At 46.3% G+C, this 16742-nt stretch overlaps 1 protein-coding gene and 1 non-coding gene across 2 annotated transcripts in view; both read right to left on the bottom strand.

Annotated features, from left to right (window-relative positions):
- The window catches only part of LOC106597250 (eukaryotic translation initiation factor 3 subunit H-like), an 89873-nt gene extending 77230 nt beyond the window's left edge, over positions 1–12643 (bottom strand). Inside the window, exon 1 of the mRNA XM_082958957.1 lies at positions 12459–12643. Coding sequence (XP_082815083.1) covers positions 12459–12566 — 108 coding nt within the window. The 5' untranslated portion in view covers positions 12567–12643. The remainder of the gene's footprint in view (positions 1–12458) is intronic.
- Positions 10429–10502, bottom strand: trnag-ucc (transfer RNA glycine (anticodon UCC)). The gene has a single exon. It is a non-coding gene; the product is annotated as a tRNA-Gly (tRNA).
- Positions 12644–16742: the final 4099 nt, after the last annotated feature.

Here is a 16742-nt window from a genome sequence, read left to right as displayed (position 1 = left end):
CTTTGGCCGTCTCTCCTTCCAGTTCTCTGCTGCCAATGACTGGAACGAACTACAAAAATCTCTGAAACTGGAAACACTTATCTCCCTCACTAGCTTTAAGCACCAGCTGTCAGAGCAGCTCACAGATCACTGCACCTGTACACAGCCCATCTGTAAACAGCCCATCTATCTACCTACCTCTTCCCATACTGTATTTATTTATTTATCTTGCTCCTTTGCACCCCAGTATCTCTACTTGCACATTCATCTTCTGCACATCCATCATTCCAGTGTTTAATTGCTATATTGTAATTACTTCACCACTACGGCCTATTTATTGCCTTACCTCCCTAATCTTACCTCATTTGCACACACTGTATATAGACTTTTCTATTGTATTATTGACTGTATGTTTGTTTATGTGTAACTCTGTGTTGTTGTTTGTTGTGTCGAACTGCTTTGCTTTATTCTTGTCCAAGTCGCAGTTGTAAATGAGAACTTGTTCTCCACTGGCCTACCTGGTTAAATAAAGGTGAAATCAAATCAAAATAAAATGGACACCATAGAGAGATGACAGGGCAAAGACCTACTGCTCTGTTGTTCCAGAGAGAACACGCCGGAGAAGAGGAAGATAAAGGTGAAAAATCAAAAGAGGACAACAGTGTGAATACACAAGAGTAACAAGCTGAAAGACAACAAGTCATGGAGTTCCTCATAAATCACATTGATAAGAGCAGAAGCAGGTCAAGACAACAGACAACCTCACACGGCTGGAACAGAGGAGAGGCCCCCTGTTGGTTATTAATACCAGGGAGCCATGTGGCACCATGGGAAATAACAGACCAGGGGGGGGGGGGGTCCTTAGAACAGCGTTAGTCTGAATAACAGACCAGGGGGGGGTCCTTAGAACAGCGTTAGTCTGAATAACAGACCGGGGGGGGGGGGTCCTTAGAACAGCGTTAGTCTGAATAACAGACCAGGGGGGGGGTCCTTAGAACAGCGTTAGTCTGAATAACAGACCAGGGGGGGGTCCTTAGAACAGCGTTAGTCTGAATAACAGACCGGGGGGGGTCCTTAGAACAGCGTTAGTCTGAATAACAGACCGGGGGGGGGTCCTTAGAACAGCGTTAGTCTGAATAACAGACCAGGGGGGGGGTCCTTAGAACAGCGTTAGTCTGAATAACAGACCGGGGGGGGGTCCTTAGAACAGCGTTAGTCTGAATAACAGACCAGGGGGGGGGTCCTTAGAACAGCGTTAGTCTGAATAACAGACCAGGGGGGGGGTCCTTAGAACAGCGTTAGTCTGAATAACAGACCAGGGGGGGTCCTTAGAACAGCGTTAGTCTGAATAACAGACCAGGGGGGGGTCCTTAGAACAGCGTTAGTCTGAATAACAGACCGGGGGGGGGTCCTTAGAACAGCGTTAGTCTGAATAACAGACCAGGGGGGGTCCTTAGAACAGCGTTAGTCTGAATAACAGACCAGGGGGGGGGGTCCTTAGAACAGCGTTAGTCTGAATAACAGACCAGGGGGGGTCCTTAGAACAGCGTTAGTCTTAATGACAGACCAGGGGGGGGGGGTCCTTAGAACAGAGAAATGACTTTCTTGGTAGGCTACTGTAACAATAACATTGGATGTTCTACAGTGTGAAAGGGATTGCTTCACATTTTGTGTTACAAAGTGGGATTAAAATGGATATAATTGTCATTTTTTTTGTCAACAAGCGACAAAGCGTAAGAAAACGTTTATATCTTTTTAAATTAAAAAAACATTGACAAAAACAAAAATAGTCGTGTTTAGGCAATTCAACACCTAGCAAGAGGCTGTTGTGCTCGGGGTTTTAATAGCGCACGTGATGGTAGAGTTAGCAAAACAAATACCCAGTGGACATGTGAAAATATTAATGAGGTCATTCTGCCAGGTAAGCATAGGCTACTTCGTAGTTAACATTTAATAGAGAAGGTGAGAGGGGAACTTTCAATCTACCAGAACACTTTTCATTAGCATCATCGCTAACGGCTACATTAAGTGGTAGACTCGTGCACTGCACTGCACACACACACACTCACCTCTTCAGAAAGTTGCAGGAATTACAAATCACTGAAGGATTCTGTTCATGTCATGATAAACTTGGACAAAATCATTTATTTTCAATACATTTTACTTGATTCCCGAGTTCAACACATTTGTTTTATATTGTTGAAAAAAAATTGTGTTTTAACGTCTGGATTCCGCCCACGTTTTATCGTGGACAGAATGGACACCTTCTCAAGCCTATTCCCCTCCATCACTGCTGCAAATGTCCTTTTTTTCTCTCTCTCAAAGCCACAGGGTCAGATTAAAGTCTGTAAATTCTCATCTAACGTATTCTAAACCTTCACCCAGCCACGCCGATCCTTTCATCACGTCACAACAGAGCTGGAACCCTGACAGATCGATGTAACCCATCTCCTGAAGGACTACGGGTTAAATCAGGTGCTAGTGGCTTTGTTATGATATCCAGGCTTCATACAAATACCACTACGTATTGCAAGTAAAGCCCGTCGGACTTTTATAAGGTAAGTTTCTCTACTACTTCAGATCGATCTCGCTCAACAGCTGGTGGGGCAAACTTCATGTGGAGACGAGAGATTGATATGTGGGCCACTAAAATTGTAAAAAAAATCAACAGGTTTAAAATTGAATGAAGCAAAAAAAAAATCTAAATGGTAGGCTTCCATCCTTAATTCCAGGCCATAAATCAATAGCCCACACAGACAATACATTCTGAAGGTAATGCAACACACTGTCTGAAATACAAAGTTAGCTTTGAGTAGCCTGGATGTTAGGGACTCAGAATCTATGATGTTGGAAGGTTTGTACCTGCCAAGCATTGGAAGTAGCTAACTGAGGCCTCTACCTCCATTACCTGTTAATCTGGTGTAACGCTAAATAGAACTGTTGGGAGGGCCGGGCCTCCGGGACTCAGTGGGCCTCCGGGCCTCAGTGGGCCTCCGGGACTCAGTGGGCCTCCGGGACTCAGTGGGCCTCCGGGACTCAGTGGGCCTCAGTGGGCCTCAGTGGGCCTCAGTGGGCCTCTGTGGAGGGGGCCGGGTCATATGACCTAAAAATCATAGCTACATTTTTTCAGACTTAAGGGTGATTCCCGATATACACTACCAGTGAATGAGAATGCCAAGAGTGTGCAAAGCTGTCATCAAGGCAAAGGGTGGCTACTTTGAAGAAACTAAATATATATTTTGTCATAGTTTTGATGTCTTCACTATTATTCTACAATGTAGAAAATAGTAGAAATAAAGAAAAACCCTTGAATGAGTAGGTGTCCAAACCTTTGACTGGTACGGTATATCTACACTGAACAAAAATATAAAAACACAACATGGACGATATATTGCATTAAATTGATTCCTTCAAAATGTATGTTTTTGTGCGACATTCCAAAATGCCTGTATCTGAAGAATCAAGGTTTTGTTAATCTGTCTGAGTGTTTGTCTGCTTGTTCTCATATTGTATTCTTGGTCTCATCTCCTTCGCTCCTCTGCTGGGTTCACCTCCCCATTTACACCAGAGATCTGTAGATATTGAAGAGATGCACGTCTCTGCCCTAACAATGGGAGTCGTTGACCCAAAGGAGGGAAGACGGGCAACAAGCTTAGGTCCAGAAATAAGCCTATAGAAACACACTGGGCATATTATGGACAGATTTTAGCAAGAGTAAAACCCTCTTCACACACCAAGCCCCCCCCCCTTCACACACCAAGCCCCCCCCCCCCCCTCAATTCACACACCAAGCCCCCCCCCCCTTCACACACCAAGCCCCCCCCTTCACACACCAAGCCCCCCCCCTTCACACACCAAGCCCCCCCCCTTCACACACCAAGCCCCCCCCCCCGCCCCTCGCTCACACCAAGCCCCCCCCCGCCCCCTCGCTCACACCAAGCCCCCCCCCGCCCCCTCGCTCACACCAAGCCCCCCCCCGCACCCTCGCTCACACCAAGCCCCCCCCCCTTCACACACCAAGCCCCCCCCTTCACACACCAAGCCCCCCCCTTCACACACCAAGCCCCCCCCGCCCCCTCGCCTCACACCAAGCCCCCCCCGCCCCCTCACCTCACACCAAGCCCCCCCCGCCCCCTCGCCTCACACCAAGCCCCCCCCCCCTCGCCTCACACCAAGCCCCCCCCTGCTTCTCACACCAAGCCCCCCCCCTGCTTCTCACACCAAGCCCCCCCCCTGCTTCTCACACCAAGCCCCCCCCCCCCCTCGCCTCACACCAAGCCCCCCCCCCCCTCGCCTCACACCAAGCCCCCCCCTGCTTCTCACACCAAGCCCCCCCCCCCTGCTTCTCACACCAAGCCCCCCCCCCCCCTGCTTCTCACACCAAGCCCCCCCCCCCTGCTTCACACACCAAGCCCCCCCCCCCTGCTTCACACACCAAGCCCCCCCCTGCTTCACACACCAAGCCCCCCCCCCCTGCTTCTCACACCAAGCCCCCCCCCCTGCTTCTCACACCAAGCCCCCCCCCCCCTGTTCTCACACCAAGCCCCCCCCCCCCTGCTTCACACACCAAGCCCCCCCTGCTTCTCACACCAAGCCCCCCCCCCTCACAACAAAAGCACTTTCTCCCGTGTCGTTGTATACGGTCGCTGTCCACGGTTCTGAAACATCATTTTCAGTGCACTGTAGAATTGGCACCTTTCCCTATGTAGCTACGTGCATAATAACTAAATGAACCAGCATATTGAGATGGAGAACAATGAGGCAGCAGCAGAGACGAGGAAACAGCCCTTAGACAATTAGGCTAAGAAAATGGAGGAGAGAGAGGACACCCCAATTTAATTAGGTCTATAATCAATAGCCTAAGTGTTAATCTTTACTCCGCTGCTACTCTCTGTTGTCATCTATGCATAAGTCACTTTAATAACTCCAACTACATGTACATATTACCTCAACTAACCGGTGCCCCCTCACATTGACTCTGTACCGGTACCCCCTGTATATAGCCTCCACACTGACTCTGTACCGTAACACCCTGTATATAGCCTCCACATTGACTGTGTACCGTAACACCCTGTATATAGCCTCCACATTGACTGTGTACCGTACCCCCCTGTATATAGTCTCCACATTGACTCTGTACCGGTACCCCCTGTATATAGCCTCCACATTGACTCTGTACCGGTACCCCCTGTATATAGCCTCCACATTGACTCTGTACCGGTACCCCCTGTATATAGCCTCCACATTGACTCTGTACCGGTACCCCCTGTATATAGCCTCCACATTGACTCTGTACCGGTACCCCCTGTATATAGCCTCCACATTGACTCTGTACCGGTACCCCCTGTATATAGCCTCCACATTGACTCTGTACCGGTACCCCCTGTATATAGCCTCCACATTGACTCTGTACCGGTACCCCCTGTATATAGCCTCCACATTGACTCTGTACCGGTACCCCCTGTATATAGCCTCCACATTGACTCTGTACCGGTACCCCCTGTATATAGCCTCCACATTGACTCTGTACCGTAATACCCTGTATATAGCCTCCACATTGACTCTGTACCGGTACCCCCTGTATATAGCCTCCACATTGACTCTGTACCGGTACCCCCTGTATATAGCCTCCACATTGACTCTGTACCGGTACCCCCTGTATATAGCCTCCACATTGACTCTGTACCGGTACCCCCTGTATATAGCCTCCACATTGACTCTGTACCGTAACACCCTGTATATAGCCTCCACATTGACTCTGTACCGGTACCCCCTGTATATAGCCTCCACATTGACTCTGTACCGTAATACCCTGTATATAGCCTCCACATTGTACCGTAACACCCTGTATATAGTCTCACTGTTGTTATTTTACTGCTGCTCTTTAATTACTTGTTACTTTTATCTCTTATTCTTATCAATATTTGTTTTAACTGCATTGTTGGTTAGGTGCTCATCAGTAAGCATTTCACTGTAACCTGTTGTATTCGCTGCACGTCACTAATAACATTTGATTTGAATTGCGCCTGGCTTTATAAAATCACTTCTGTTGCCTGTTTGTTTAACCTGTTAGGGCTAGGGGGCAGTATTGACACAGCCGGATAAAAAAACATACCCGATTTAATCTGGTTACTACTCCTGTCCAGTAACTAGAATAGGCATATAATTATTGGCTTTGGATAGAAAACACCCTAAAGTTTCTAAAACTGTTTGAATGGTGTCTGTGAGTATAACAGAACTCAAATGGCAGGCCAAAACCTGAGAAGATTCCATACAGGAAGTGGCCTGTCTGAGAAGTTGTGTTTCATCTTGGCTCTTTTTATTGAAGACTGAGGATCTTTGCAATAACGTGACACTTCCTACGGCTCCCATAGGCTCTCAGAGCCCGGGAAAAAGCTGAACGATATCGAGGCAGCCTCTGGCTGAAACACATTATCGCTTTTGGCAAGTGGCCGATCAGAGGACAATGGGCTTAGGCGCGTGCCCGAGTCGACCCCATGCTTTATTTTCTTTTGTCTGTTTACCTAAACGCAGATTCCCGGTCGGAATATTATCGCTTTTTTATGAGAAAAATGGCATAAAAATTGATTTTAAACAGCGGTTGACATGCTTCGAAGTACGGTAATGGAATATTTAGATTTTTTTTGTCACGAATTGCGCCATGCTCGTCACCCTTATTTACCCTTTCGGATAGTGTCTTGAATGCACGAACAAAACGCCGCTGTTTGGATATAACTATGGATTATTTTGAACCAAACCAACATTTGTTATTGAAGTAGAAGTCCTGGGAGTGCATTCTGACGAAGACAGCAAAGGTAATAAAATTTTTCTTATAGTAAATCTGACTTTGATGAGTGCTAAACTTGCTGGGTGTCTAAATAGCTAGCCCTGTGATGCCGGGCTATCTACTGAGAATATTGCAAAATGTGCTTTCACCGAAAAGCTATTTTAAAATCGGACATATCGAGTGCATAGAGGAGTTCTGTATCTATAATTCTTAAAATTATTGTTATGCTTTTTGTGAACGTTTATCGTGAGTAATTTAGTAAATTCACCGGCAGTGTTCGGTGGGAATGCTAGTCACATGCTAATGTAAAAAGCTGTTTTTTGATATAAATATGAACTTGATTGAACAAAACATGCATGTATTGTATAACATAATGTCCTAGGAGAGTCATCTGATGAAGATCATCAAAGGTTAGTGCTGCATTTAGCTGTGGTTTGGGTTGTGACATTATATGCTAGCTTGAAAAATGGGTGTCTGATTATTTCTGGCTGGGTACTCTGCTGACATAATCTAATGTTTTGCTTTCGTTGTAAAGCCTTTCTGAAATCGGGCAGTGTGGTTAGATTAACGAGAGTCTTGTCTTTAAAATGGTGTAAAATAGTCATATGTTTGAAAAATTGAAGTTTTTGCATTTTTGAGGAATTTGAATAACGCGCCACGGGATTACACTGGCTGTTGAGTAGCCCTTAGAGGTTAACAGCCTACGAGCACCAAGCATCAAACAACGGAAAAATATCAGCTAAAACAAGATTCTGCCGTTTTTAATCTAAGTATAATTTTTAATATAATGTATAATTCTCTGGGTTAGAACAGAATGGTATTACTTTATTTACAATTTATTTAGTTATTTTTTTACACTGTTGCAAACAAGCAGAAAAATAATATTCCAATATAGAGGATACTGTATCAACCAATCACTGATCCGAGTCAGTAAAGAGAGCCCAACTTCCCATCACTCCTCTGCGTACTTTGTCAGACCTCCCCCTCTACACGTTTCATGTAGATGACCTATGTTGACATAGAAACGGTGAATATAACCGAAAAAAAAGTTAGTCCTTTGTGTCCCTGCTCTAGTTTGGAGAATCCCCGTGCTCTTCTTCAAAATGTTCTCTCTCTCTCTCTCTCTCTCATTGCATAACAACAGGACTTCCTGGTTTCTGTTTGCGAGCCAGCCTCTCTCTACATCTCTGGAGTTAACGTGATGCAATGGAATAGCAAATAGCTAGCTGTCTCCAAGTACTCAGAGCTGGTGAATAGTTTAGCTACACTAGGAATAACTGTCCTTCACAATGATCAAAACTGTCCTTTAGAAAAATTCAGATTTTGTTTTGTATTTCAAAAGACAAAAAACACAGGCTTGCATCCCAGATAACACTCTATTCCCTATATAGCGAACTACTTTCGTCCATGGGACACTGTGCACTACATTAGGGAATAGGGTGCCATTTGAGATGCGGCCCAGCCAATAATATCCCAAAATGAGTCCATATTTCTTCATAACAATCTCCTTGGATCTAAACAGCCAAGCACTCAACCGTACACAGTAGACTCTTATTGAACCCTAGTCCTCTAGTCTGGCTGTTGATTTAATGAGGATGATCAAATCGTGTTCTAGCAGCAGCTGCTCAGTCAAGTTCCTCTCCTCTCCTCTGATGGAACGTGAAGAAGCGTAAAAAACTAATTCTGTATTTTTCTACTGCAGATTGATTAGGAGATTTTATTACCAGTAAAACAATTTCGCCCTCTGTTGGCAAAACAGAGGTAGTGCAGGAGAAAAGGTCAATGTAGCCTCAATGTAAATCTGTTATTTCTGGTTTTCCAGTTCATTTGTGAGCTTTTTTTTGTTTGTTTGAGTAATGTGTGTTTTGTACTGTGGACACAGCAGGGGCTACTTCTGGCTCTGACTGTCAGTCGTGTGTTTTGTACTGTGGACACAGCAGGGGCTACTCCTGGCTCTGACTGTCAGTCGTGTGTTTTGTACTGTGGACACAGCAGGGGCTACTTCTGGCTCTGACTGTCAGTCGTGTGTTTTGTACTGTGGACACAGCAGGGGCCACTCCTGGCTCTGACTGTCAGTCGTGTGTTTTGTACTGTGGACACAGCAGGGGCTACTTCTGGCTCTGACTGTCAGTCGTGTGTTTTGTACTGTGGACACAGCAGGGGCTACTTCTGGCTCTGACTGTCAGTCGTGTGTTTTGTACTGTGGACACAGCAGGGGCTACTTCTGGCTCTGACTGTCAGTCGTGTGTTTTGTACTGTGGACACAGCAGGGGCTACTTCTGGCTCTGACTGTCAGTCGTGTGTTTTGTACTGTGGACACAGCAGGGGCTACTTCTGGCTCTGACTGTCAGTCGTGTGTTTTGTACTGTGGACACAGCAGGGGCTACTTCTGGCTCTGACTGTCAGTCGTGTGTTTTGTACTGTGGACACAGCAGGGGCCACTTCTGGCTCTGACTGTCAGTCGTGTGTTTTGTACTGTGGACACAGCAGGGGCTACTCCTGGCTCTGACTGTCAGTCGTGTGTTTTGTACTGTGGACACAGCAGGGGCTACTTCTGGCTCTGACTGTCAGTCGTGTGTTTTGTACTGTGGACACAGCAGGGGCTACTTCTGGCTCCGACTGTCAGTCGTGTGTTTTGTACTGTGGACACAGCAGGGGCTACTTCTGGCTCTGACTGTCAGTCGTGTGTTTTGTACTGTGGACACAGCAGGGGCCACTCCTGGCTCTGACTGTCAGTCGTGTGTTTTGTACTGTGGACACAGCAGGGGCTACTTCTGGCTCTGACTGTCAGTCGTGTGTTTTATACTGTGGACACAGCAGGGGCTACTTCTGGCTCTGACTGTCAGTCGTGTGTTTTGTACTGTGGACACAGCAGGGGCTACTTCTGGCTCCGACTGTCAGTCGTGTGTTTTGTACTGTGGACACAGCAGGGGCCACTTCTGGCTCTGACTGTCAGTCGTGTGTTTTGTACTGTGGACACAGCAGGGGCTACTCCTGGCTCTGACTGTCAGTCGTGTGTTTTGTACTGTGGACACAGCAGGGGCTACTTCTGGCTCTGACTGTCAGTCGTGTGTTTTGTACTGTGGACACAGCAGGGCTACTCCTGGCTCTGACTGTCAGTCGTGTGTTTTGTACTGTGGACACAGCAGGGGCCACTCCTGGCTCTGACTGTCAGTCGTGTGTTTTGTACTGTGGACACAGCAGGGGCCACTCCTGGCTCTGACTGTCAGTCGTGTGTTTTATACTGTGGACACAGCAGGGGCCACTCCTGGCTCTGACTGTCAGTCGTGTGTTTTGTACTGTGGACACAGCAGGGGCTACTCCTGGCTCTGACTGTCAGTCGTGTGTTTTGTACTGTGGACACAGCAGGGGCTACTTCTGGCTCTGACTGTCAGTCGTGTGTTTTGTACTGTGGACACAGCAGGGGCCACTTCTGGCTCTGACTGTCAGTCGTGTGTTTTGTGTGACGGCTGAACATGAATGTGTCTCAAATTGACAGACATGGCAACATCTCTCTTAACTACGCACGTGTTTCCAGTTATTGCATTTACATTTACATTTTAGTCATTTAGCAGAAGCTCTTATCCAGAGCGACTTACAGTAGTGAATGCATACATTTCAATTAATTTCATAATTATAATTATTATTTATTTTTTCATAGTGGCCCCCCGTGGGAATTGAACCCACAACCCTGGCGTTGGAAACACCATGCTCTACCAACTGAGCCACAGGGAGCTACAGACTAACTACCAGTGCTGTAAAGTACTTACATTTTATAGGGGGGTATCTGTACTTTACTATTTATATTTTTGACAACTTTTACTCCACTACTTTCTTAAAGAAAATAATGTACTTTTTACTCCATACATTTTCCCTGACACCCAAAAGTACTGTTACATTTTGAATGTTTAGCAGGACAGCAAAATGGTCTAATTCACACACTTGTCAAGAGAACATCCCTGGTCATCCCTGCTGCCTCTGATCTGGTGGACTCACTAAACACAGAACATCCCTGGTCATCCCTACTGCCTCTGATCTGGAGGACTCACTAAACAGAGAACATCCCTGGTCATCCCTACTGCCTCTGATCTGGAGGACTCACTAAACAGAGAACATCCCTGGTCATCCCTACTGCCTCTGATCTGGAGGACTCACTAAACAGAGAACATCCCTGGTCATCCCTACTGCCTCTTATCTGGAGGACTCACTAAACAGAGAACATCCCTGGTCATCCCTACTGCCTCTGATCTGGAGGACTCACTAAACAGAGAACATCCCTGGTCATCCCTACTGCCTCTGATCTGGAGGACTCACTAAACAGAGAACATCCCTGGTCATCCCTACTGCCTCTGATCTGGAGGACTCACTAAACAGAGAACATCCCTGGTCCATCCCTACTGCCTCTGATCTGGAGGACTCACTAAACAGAGAACATCCCTGGTCATCCCTACTGCCTCTGATCTGGAGGACTCACTAAACAGAGAACATCCCTGGTCCATCCCTACTGCCTCTGATCTGGAGGACTCACTAAACAGAGAACATCCCTGGTCATCCCTACTGCCTCTGATCTGGAGGACTCACTAAACAGAGAACATCCCTGGTCATCCCTACTGCCTCTGATCTGGAGGACTTACTAAACAGAGAACATCCCTGGTCGTCCCTACTGCCTCTGATCTGGAGGACTCACTAAACAGAGAACATCCCTGGTCATCCCTACTGCCTCTGATCTGGAGGACTCACTAAACAGAGAACATCCCTGGTCATCCCTACTGCCTCTGATCTGGAGGACTCACTAAACAGAGAACATCCCTGGTCATCCCTACTGCCTCTGATCTGGAGGACTCACTAAACAGAGAACATCCCTGGTCATCCCTACTGCCTCTGATCTGGAGGACTCACTAAACACAAATGCTTTGTTTGTAAATTGTCTGAGTGTTTAACTGTGACCCTGGCTATCCGTAAATGTAAATGTAAAAAAATCTGGTCTGGTTTGCTTAATATAAGACATTTTACATGTATACTTTTACTTTTGATACTTAAGTACATTTTAAACCAAATACTTTTAGATTTTTACTCTAGTAGTATTTTACTTGAGTAATTTTCTTTTAAAAGGTGTCTACATTCACTCAGGTATGAAAACGGGGTATTTTTGTCCACAGCTGTTAACTACATAGTTTGAGATGGATATTCTGCCATATGGAGGGAGTGACGTCACTACCATTTACTAGAAGGGGGGAAAAAATGGCTTTTAGTTTAGTTTATTAATTCGACCATTAAAAAAAAAACTAACAAAAACAAGCACACATAAAACTTAAAAGCCATACATGCACATGAATAAAATCACTGAGGATAACACACAAAGTCTGGGACTTGTTTCCATTGTGGTCCTCTTGAGACAAGATGAAACTCAGTATGGCAGTACTAACCACCATAACGTTATAATTTATGATTTATTTTAGCAACAAGACCGCGGTCACCGTCTGGTCATCGGGGTTTTGTTGTCACAACAACTAAAATGTACAGACAGCGATACTATCCAACCACATTGAACAGTTATAACACATTCCCTACATCCCGCTTGTGTCCGCCATGATGCTAAAGCTAGCTAGCCTAGCCACACTTTCAACCCAGCCTTTCCCGTCCCACAGCCTCCAAAACCCGGGAACAAATAACCTCGTAGTTAATAACTCACCAGCCCCTCGATCTGAATTTGCTTCACGGGCGAATCTAAAGTTGCTCCCGGAGACGTGGAAGCCATCGGGGCGGTTGGTGTCGACGTTGATTCCTTGCGAGTAGCCATTCTGAAACACGCGAAAAGAGGGAGGAAAGAGAGGGTGGGACATAGTGCACCGGCTTTCTACGCTTGGGGTAAAATGACTACATAATAAAAAGTTCCGAGTGTGAGAGACATTATTCAGAGACTAGATACAGTCATATCTACATACAGTATGTTCAAGATAGACAAAAAAAACACGATGTCATTGCTGCCGTCACATAATTCATTTCATGAGGAAAAGATCTTCAACCTCTCTGCTTTCTAAACTTTTTAACAGTAAGTTGTCTTGTGCCGGCCCTATCCTTTTGGGGCCCAAAGCAAAATTTTGTTTCCCCCACCACCTTGATATTATTTTTTTAGCAGCCCCCCCTCTTGACAGCGGATAGGAAAAAAAATACATTTTAGAGTTAATTTCCTGCAATTGTACACATTTTGCCATGGGGCATAGAGAAAATGTTGCCATTTTAAATGTAAGTTTTTTTTATTTAACTAGGCAAGTCAGTTAAGAACAAATTCTTATTTACAATGACTGCCTACCCCGGACGACGCTGGGCCAATTGTGCTCCACCTTTAGGACTCCCAATCACGGCTGGATGTGATTCAGCCTGGATTCGAACCAGGGACTGTAGTGACGTCTCTTGCACTGAGATGCAGTGCCTTAGACACTGCATAATAATGGCTGAGAAGGATAATGGCGCCAAAGGAGATGGTTGCCGTTTTACGATCCAGTAACCAATTGTGCAGTTGTGTATGTTTATTTGCTTTATTTGTAACTTATTTTGTACATAATGTTTCTGACGGACGCCGGACATCCCCGTCATTCGCAGGAGGAAAAGACGGAGATATCGTGGACGACGGTCCGGGTGCCTTGTAAGGATCCGTTGCAGAGAGAGTAATCTACATTTACCATCGATCCTATTAGCCAACGTACAATCAATCGATAATAAAAATAGACGAGCGCGTATATCCTACCAACGGGACGTTAAAAACTGTAACATCTTATGTTTCACAGAGTCGTGGTTGAACAACAACATGATTAACATACAGCTGGCGGGTTTTAAGCTTTTTCGTCGGGATAGAACAGCTGCCTCTGGTAAGACAAGAGGTGACGGCCTAATGTATATTTGTAAGCAACATCTGGTGCACGAAATCTTAGGAAGTCTCGAGGTTCTGAGGTAGAGTATCTCATGATAAGCTGTAGACCAAACTATTTACCAAGAGAGTTTACATCTATATTTTTTGTAGATTCCTTAATACCACCGCAGACCGATGCTGGCACTAAGACCGCACTCAGCCAGCTGTATACGGCCATAAGCAAACTGGAAAACGCTCATCCAGAGGCGGAGCTCCTAGTGGCCGGGGACTTTAATGCAGGGAAACTCAAATCCGTTTCACCTCATCTCTTCCAGCATGTTAAATCTGCCACCAGAGGGAAAACAACTCTAGACCACCTTTACTCCACAAACACGAGACGCTTACAAAGCTCTCCCTCGTCCTCAATTTGGCAAATCTGACCATAATTCTATCCTACTGATTCCTGCTTACAAGCAAAAACTAAAGCAGAAAGCACCAGTGACTCGGTCAATAAGAAAGTGGTCAGATGAAGCAGATGCTACGCTACAGGACTGTTTTGCTAGCACAGACTGGAATATGTTCCGGGATTCTTCAGTCACTGGCTTCATCAATAAGTGCATCGATGACATCATCCCCACAGTGACCGTACGTACATACCCCAACCAGAAGCCATGGATTACAGGCAACATCCGCACTGAGCTAAAATGTAGAGCTGCCGCTTTCAAGGAGCGGGACTCTAACCCGGACGCTTCTAAGAAATCCCACTATACCCTCTGACGAACCATCAAACAGGCAAAGCGTCAGTACAGGACTAAGATCAAATCAAATTAGACCTGCTCCGACACTCGTCGCATATGGCAGGGTTTGCAAACTATTACAGACTACAAAGGGAAGAACAGCCGCGAGCTGCCCAGTGACACAAACCTACCAGATGAGCTAAATTATTTCTATGCTCGCTTCGAGGCAAGTAACACTGAAACATGCATGAGAGCACCAGCTGTTCCGGACGACTGTGTGATCACGCTCTCCGTAGCCGATATGAGTAAGACCTTTAAACAGGTCAACATACACAAGGCTGCGGGGCCAGACGGATTACCAGGATGTGTACTCCGAGCATGTGCTGACCAACTGGCAAGTGTCTTCACTGACATTTTAAACCTCTCCCTGACTGAGTCTGTAATACCAACATGTTTCAAGCAGACCACCATAGTCCCTGTGCCCAAGAACACTAAGGTAACCTGCCACAGTACACACAAATCTAAAGTAAAGGAATGGAATTAAGAATATATACTGCTCAAAAAAATAAAGGGAACACTAAAATAACACATCCTAGATCTGAATGAATGAAATAATCTTATTAAATACTTTTTTCTTTGCATAGTTGAATGTGCTGACAACAAAATCACACAAAAATAATCAATGGCAATCCAATTTATCAACCCATGGAGGTCTGAATTTGGAGTCACACTCAAAATTAAAGTGGAAAACCACACTACAGGCTAATCCAACTTTGATGTAATGTCCTTAAAACAAGTCAAAATGAGGCTCAGTAGTGTGTGTGGCCTCCACGTGCCTGTATGACCTCCCTACAACGCCTGGGCATGCTCCTGATGAGGTGGCGGATGGTCTCCTGAGGGATCTCCTCCCAGACCTGGACTAAAGCATCCGCCAACTCCTGGACAGTCTGTGGTGCAATGTGGCGTTGGTGGATGGAGCGAGACATGACGTCCCAGATGTGCTCAATTGGATTCAGGTCTGGGGAACGGGCGGGCCAGTCCATAGCATCAATGCCTTCCTCTTGCAGGAACTGCTGACACACTCCAGCCACATGAGGTCTAGCATTGTCTTGCATTAGGAGGAACCCAGGGCCAACCACACCAGCATATGGTCTCACAAGGGGTCTGAGGATCTCATCTCGGTACCTAATGGCAGTCAGGATACCTCTGGCGAGCACATGGAGGGCTGTGCGGCCCCCCAAAGAAATGCCACCCCACACCATGACTGACCCACCGCCAAACCGGTCATGCTGGAGGATGTTGCAGGCAGCAGAACGTTCTCCACGGCGTCTCCAGACTCTGTCACGTCTGTCACGTGCTCAGTGTGAACCTGCTTTCATCTGTGAAGAGCACAGGGCGCCAGTGGCGAATTTGCCAATCTTGGTGTTCTCTGGCAAATGCCAAACGTCCTGTACGGTGTTGGGCTGTAAGCACAACCCCCACCTGTGGACGTCGGGCCCTCATACCACCCTCATGGAGTCTGTTTCTGACCGTTTGAGCAGACACATGCACATTTGTGGCCTGCTGGAGGTCATTTTGCAGGGCTCTGGCAGTGCTTCTCCTGCTCCTCCTTGCACAAAGGCGGAGGTAGCGGTCCTGCTGCTGTGTTGTTGCCCTCCTACGGCCTCCTCCAGGTCTCTTGATGTACTGGCCTGTCTCCTGGTAGCGCCTCCATGCTCTGGACACTAGGCTGACAGACACTGCAAACCTTCTTGCCACAGCTCGCATTGATGTGCCATCCTGGATGAGCTGCACTACCTGAGCCACTTGTGTGGGTTGTAGACTCCGTCTCATGCTACCACTAGAGTGAAAGCACCGCCAGCATTCAAAAGTGACCAAAACATCAGCCAGGAAGCATAGGAACTGAGAAGTGGTCTGTGGTCCCCACCTGCAGACCACTCCTTTATTGGGGGTGTCTTGCTAATTGCCTATAATTTCCACCCGTTGTCTATTCCATTTGCACAACAGCATGTGAAATGTATTGTCAATCAGTGTTGCTTCCTAAGTGGACAGTTTGATTTCACAGAAGTGTGATTGACTTGGAGTTACATTGTGTTGTTTAAGTGTTCCCTTTATTTTTTTGAGCAGTGTATAAATATTTGGACGAACAATGTCGGAGCGGCATAGACTAAAATACAGTAGAATAGAATACAGTATATAGACATGAGATGAGTAATGCAAATTATGTAAACATTATTAAAGTGTTTTTCAGTCTCTCGGTCCCAGCTTTGATACACCTGTACTGACCTCACCTTCTGGATGATAGCAGGGTGAGCAGGCAGTGGCTCGGGTGGTTGTTGTCCTTGATCTTTTTGGCCTTCCTGTGACACCGGGTGCTGTAGGTGTCCTG

This window comes from Salmo salar, chromosome 02 (genome assembly GCF_965601325.2).
Source record: "Salmo salar chromosome 02, fSalSal1, whole genome shotgun sequence".
Lineage (NCBI taxonomy): Eukaryota > Metazoa > Chordata > Actinopteri > Salmoniformes > Salmonidae > Salmo > Salmo salar.
The sequence above is the reverse complement of the archived record's forward strand: the minus strand, read 5'-3'. Positions and strand labels throughout refer to the sequence as shown.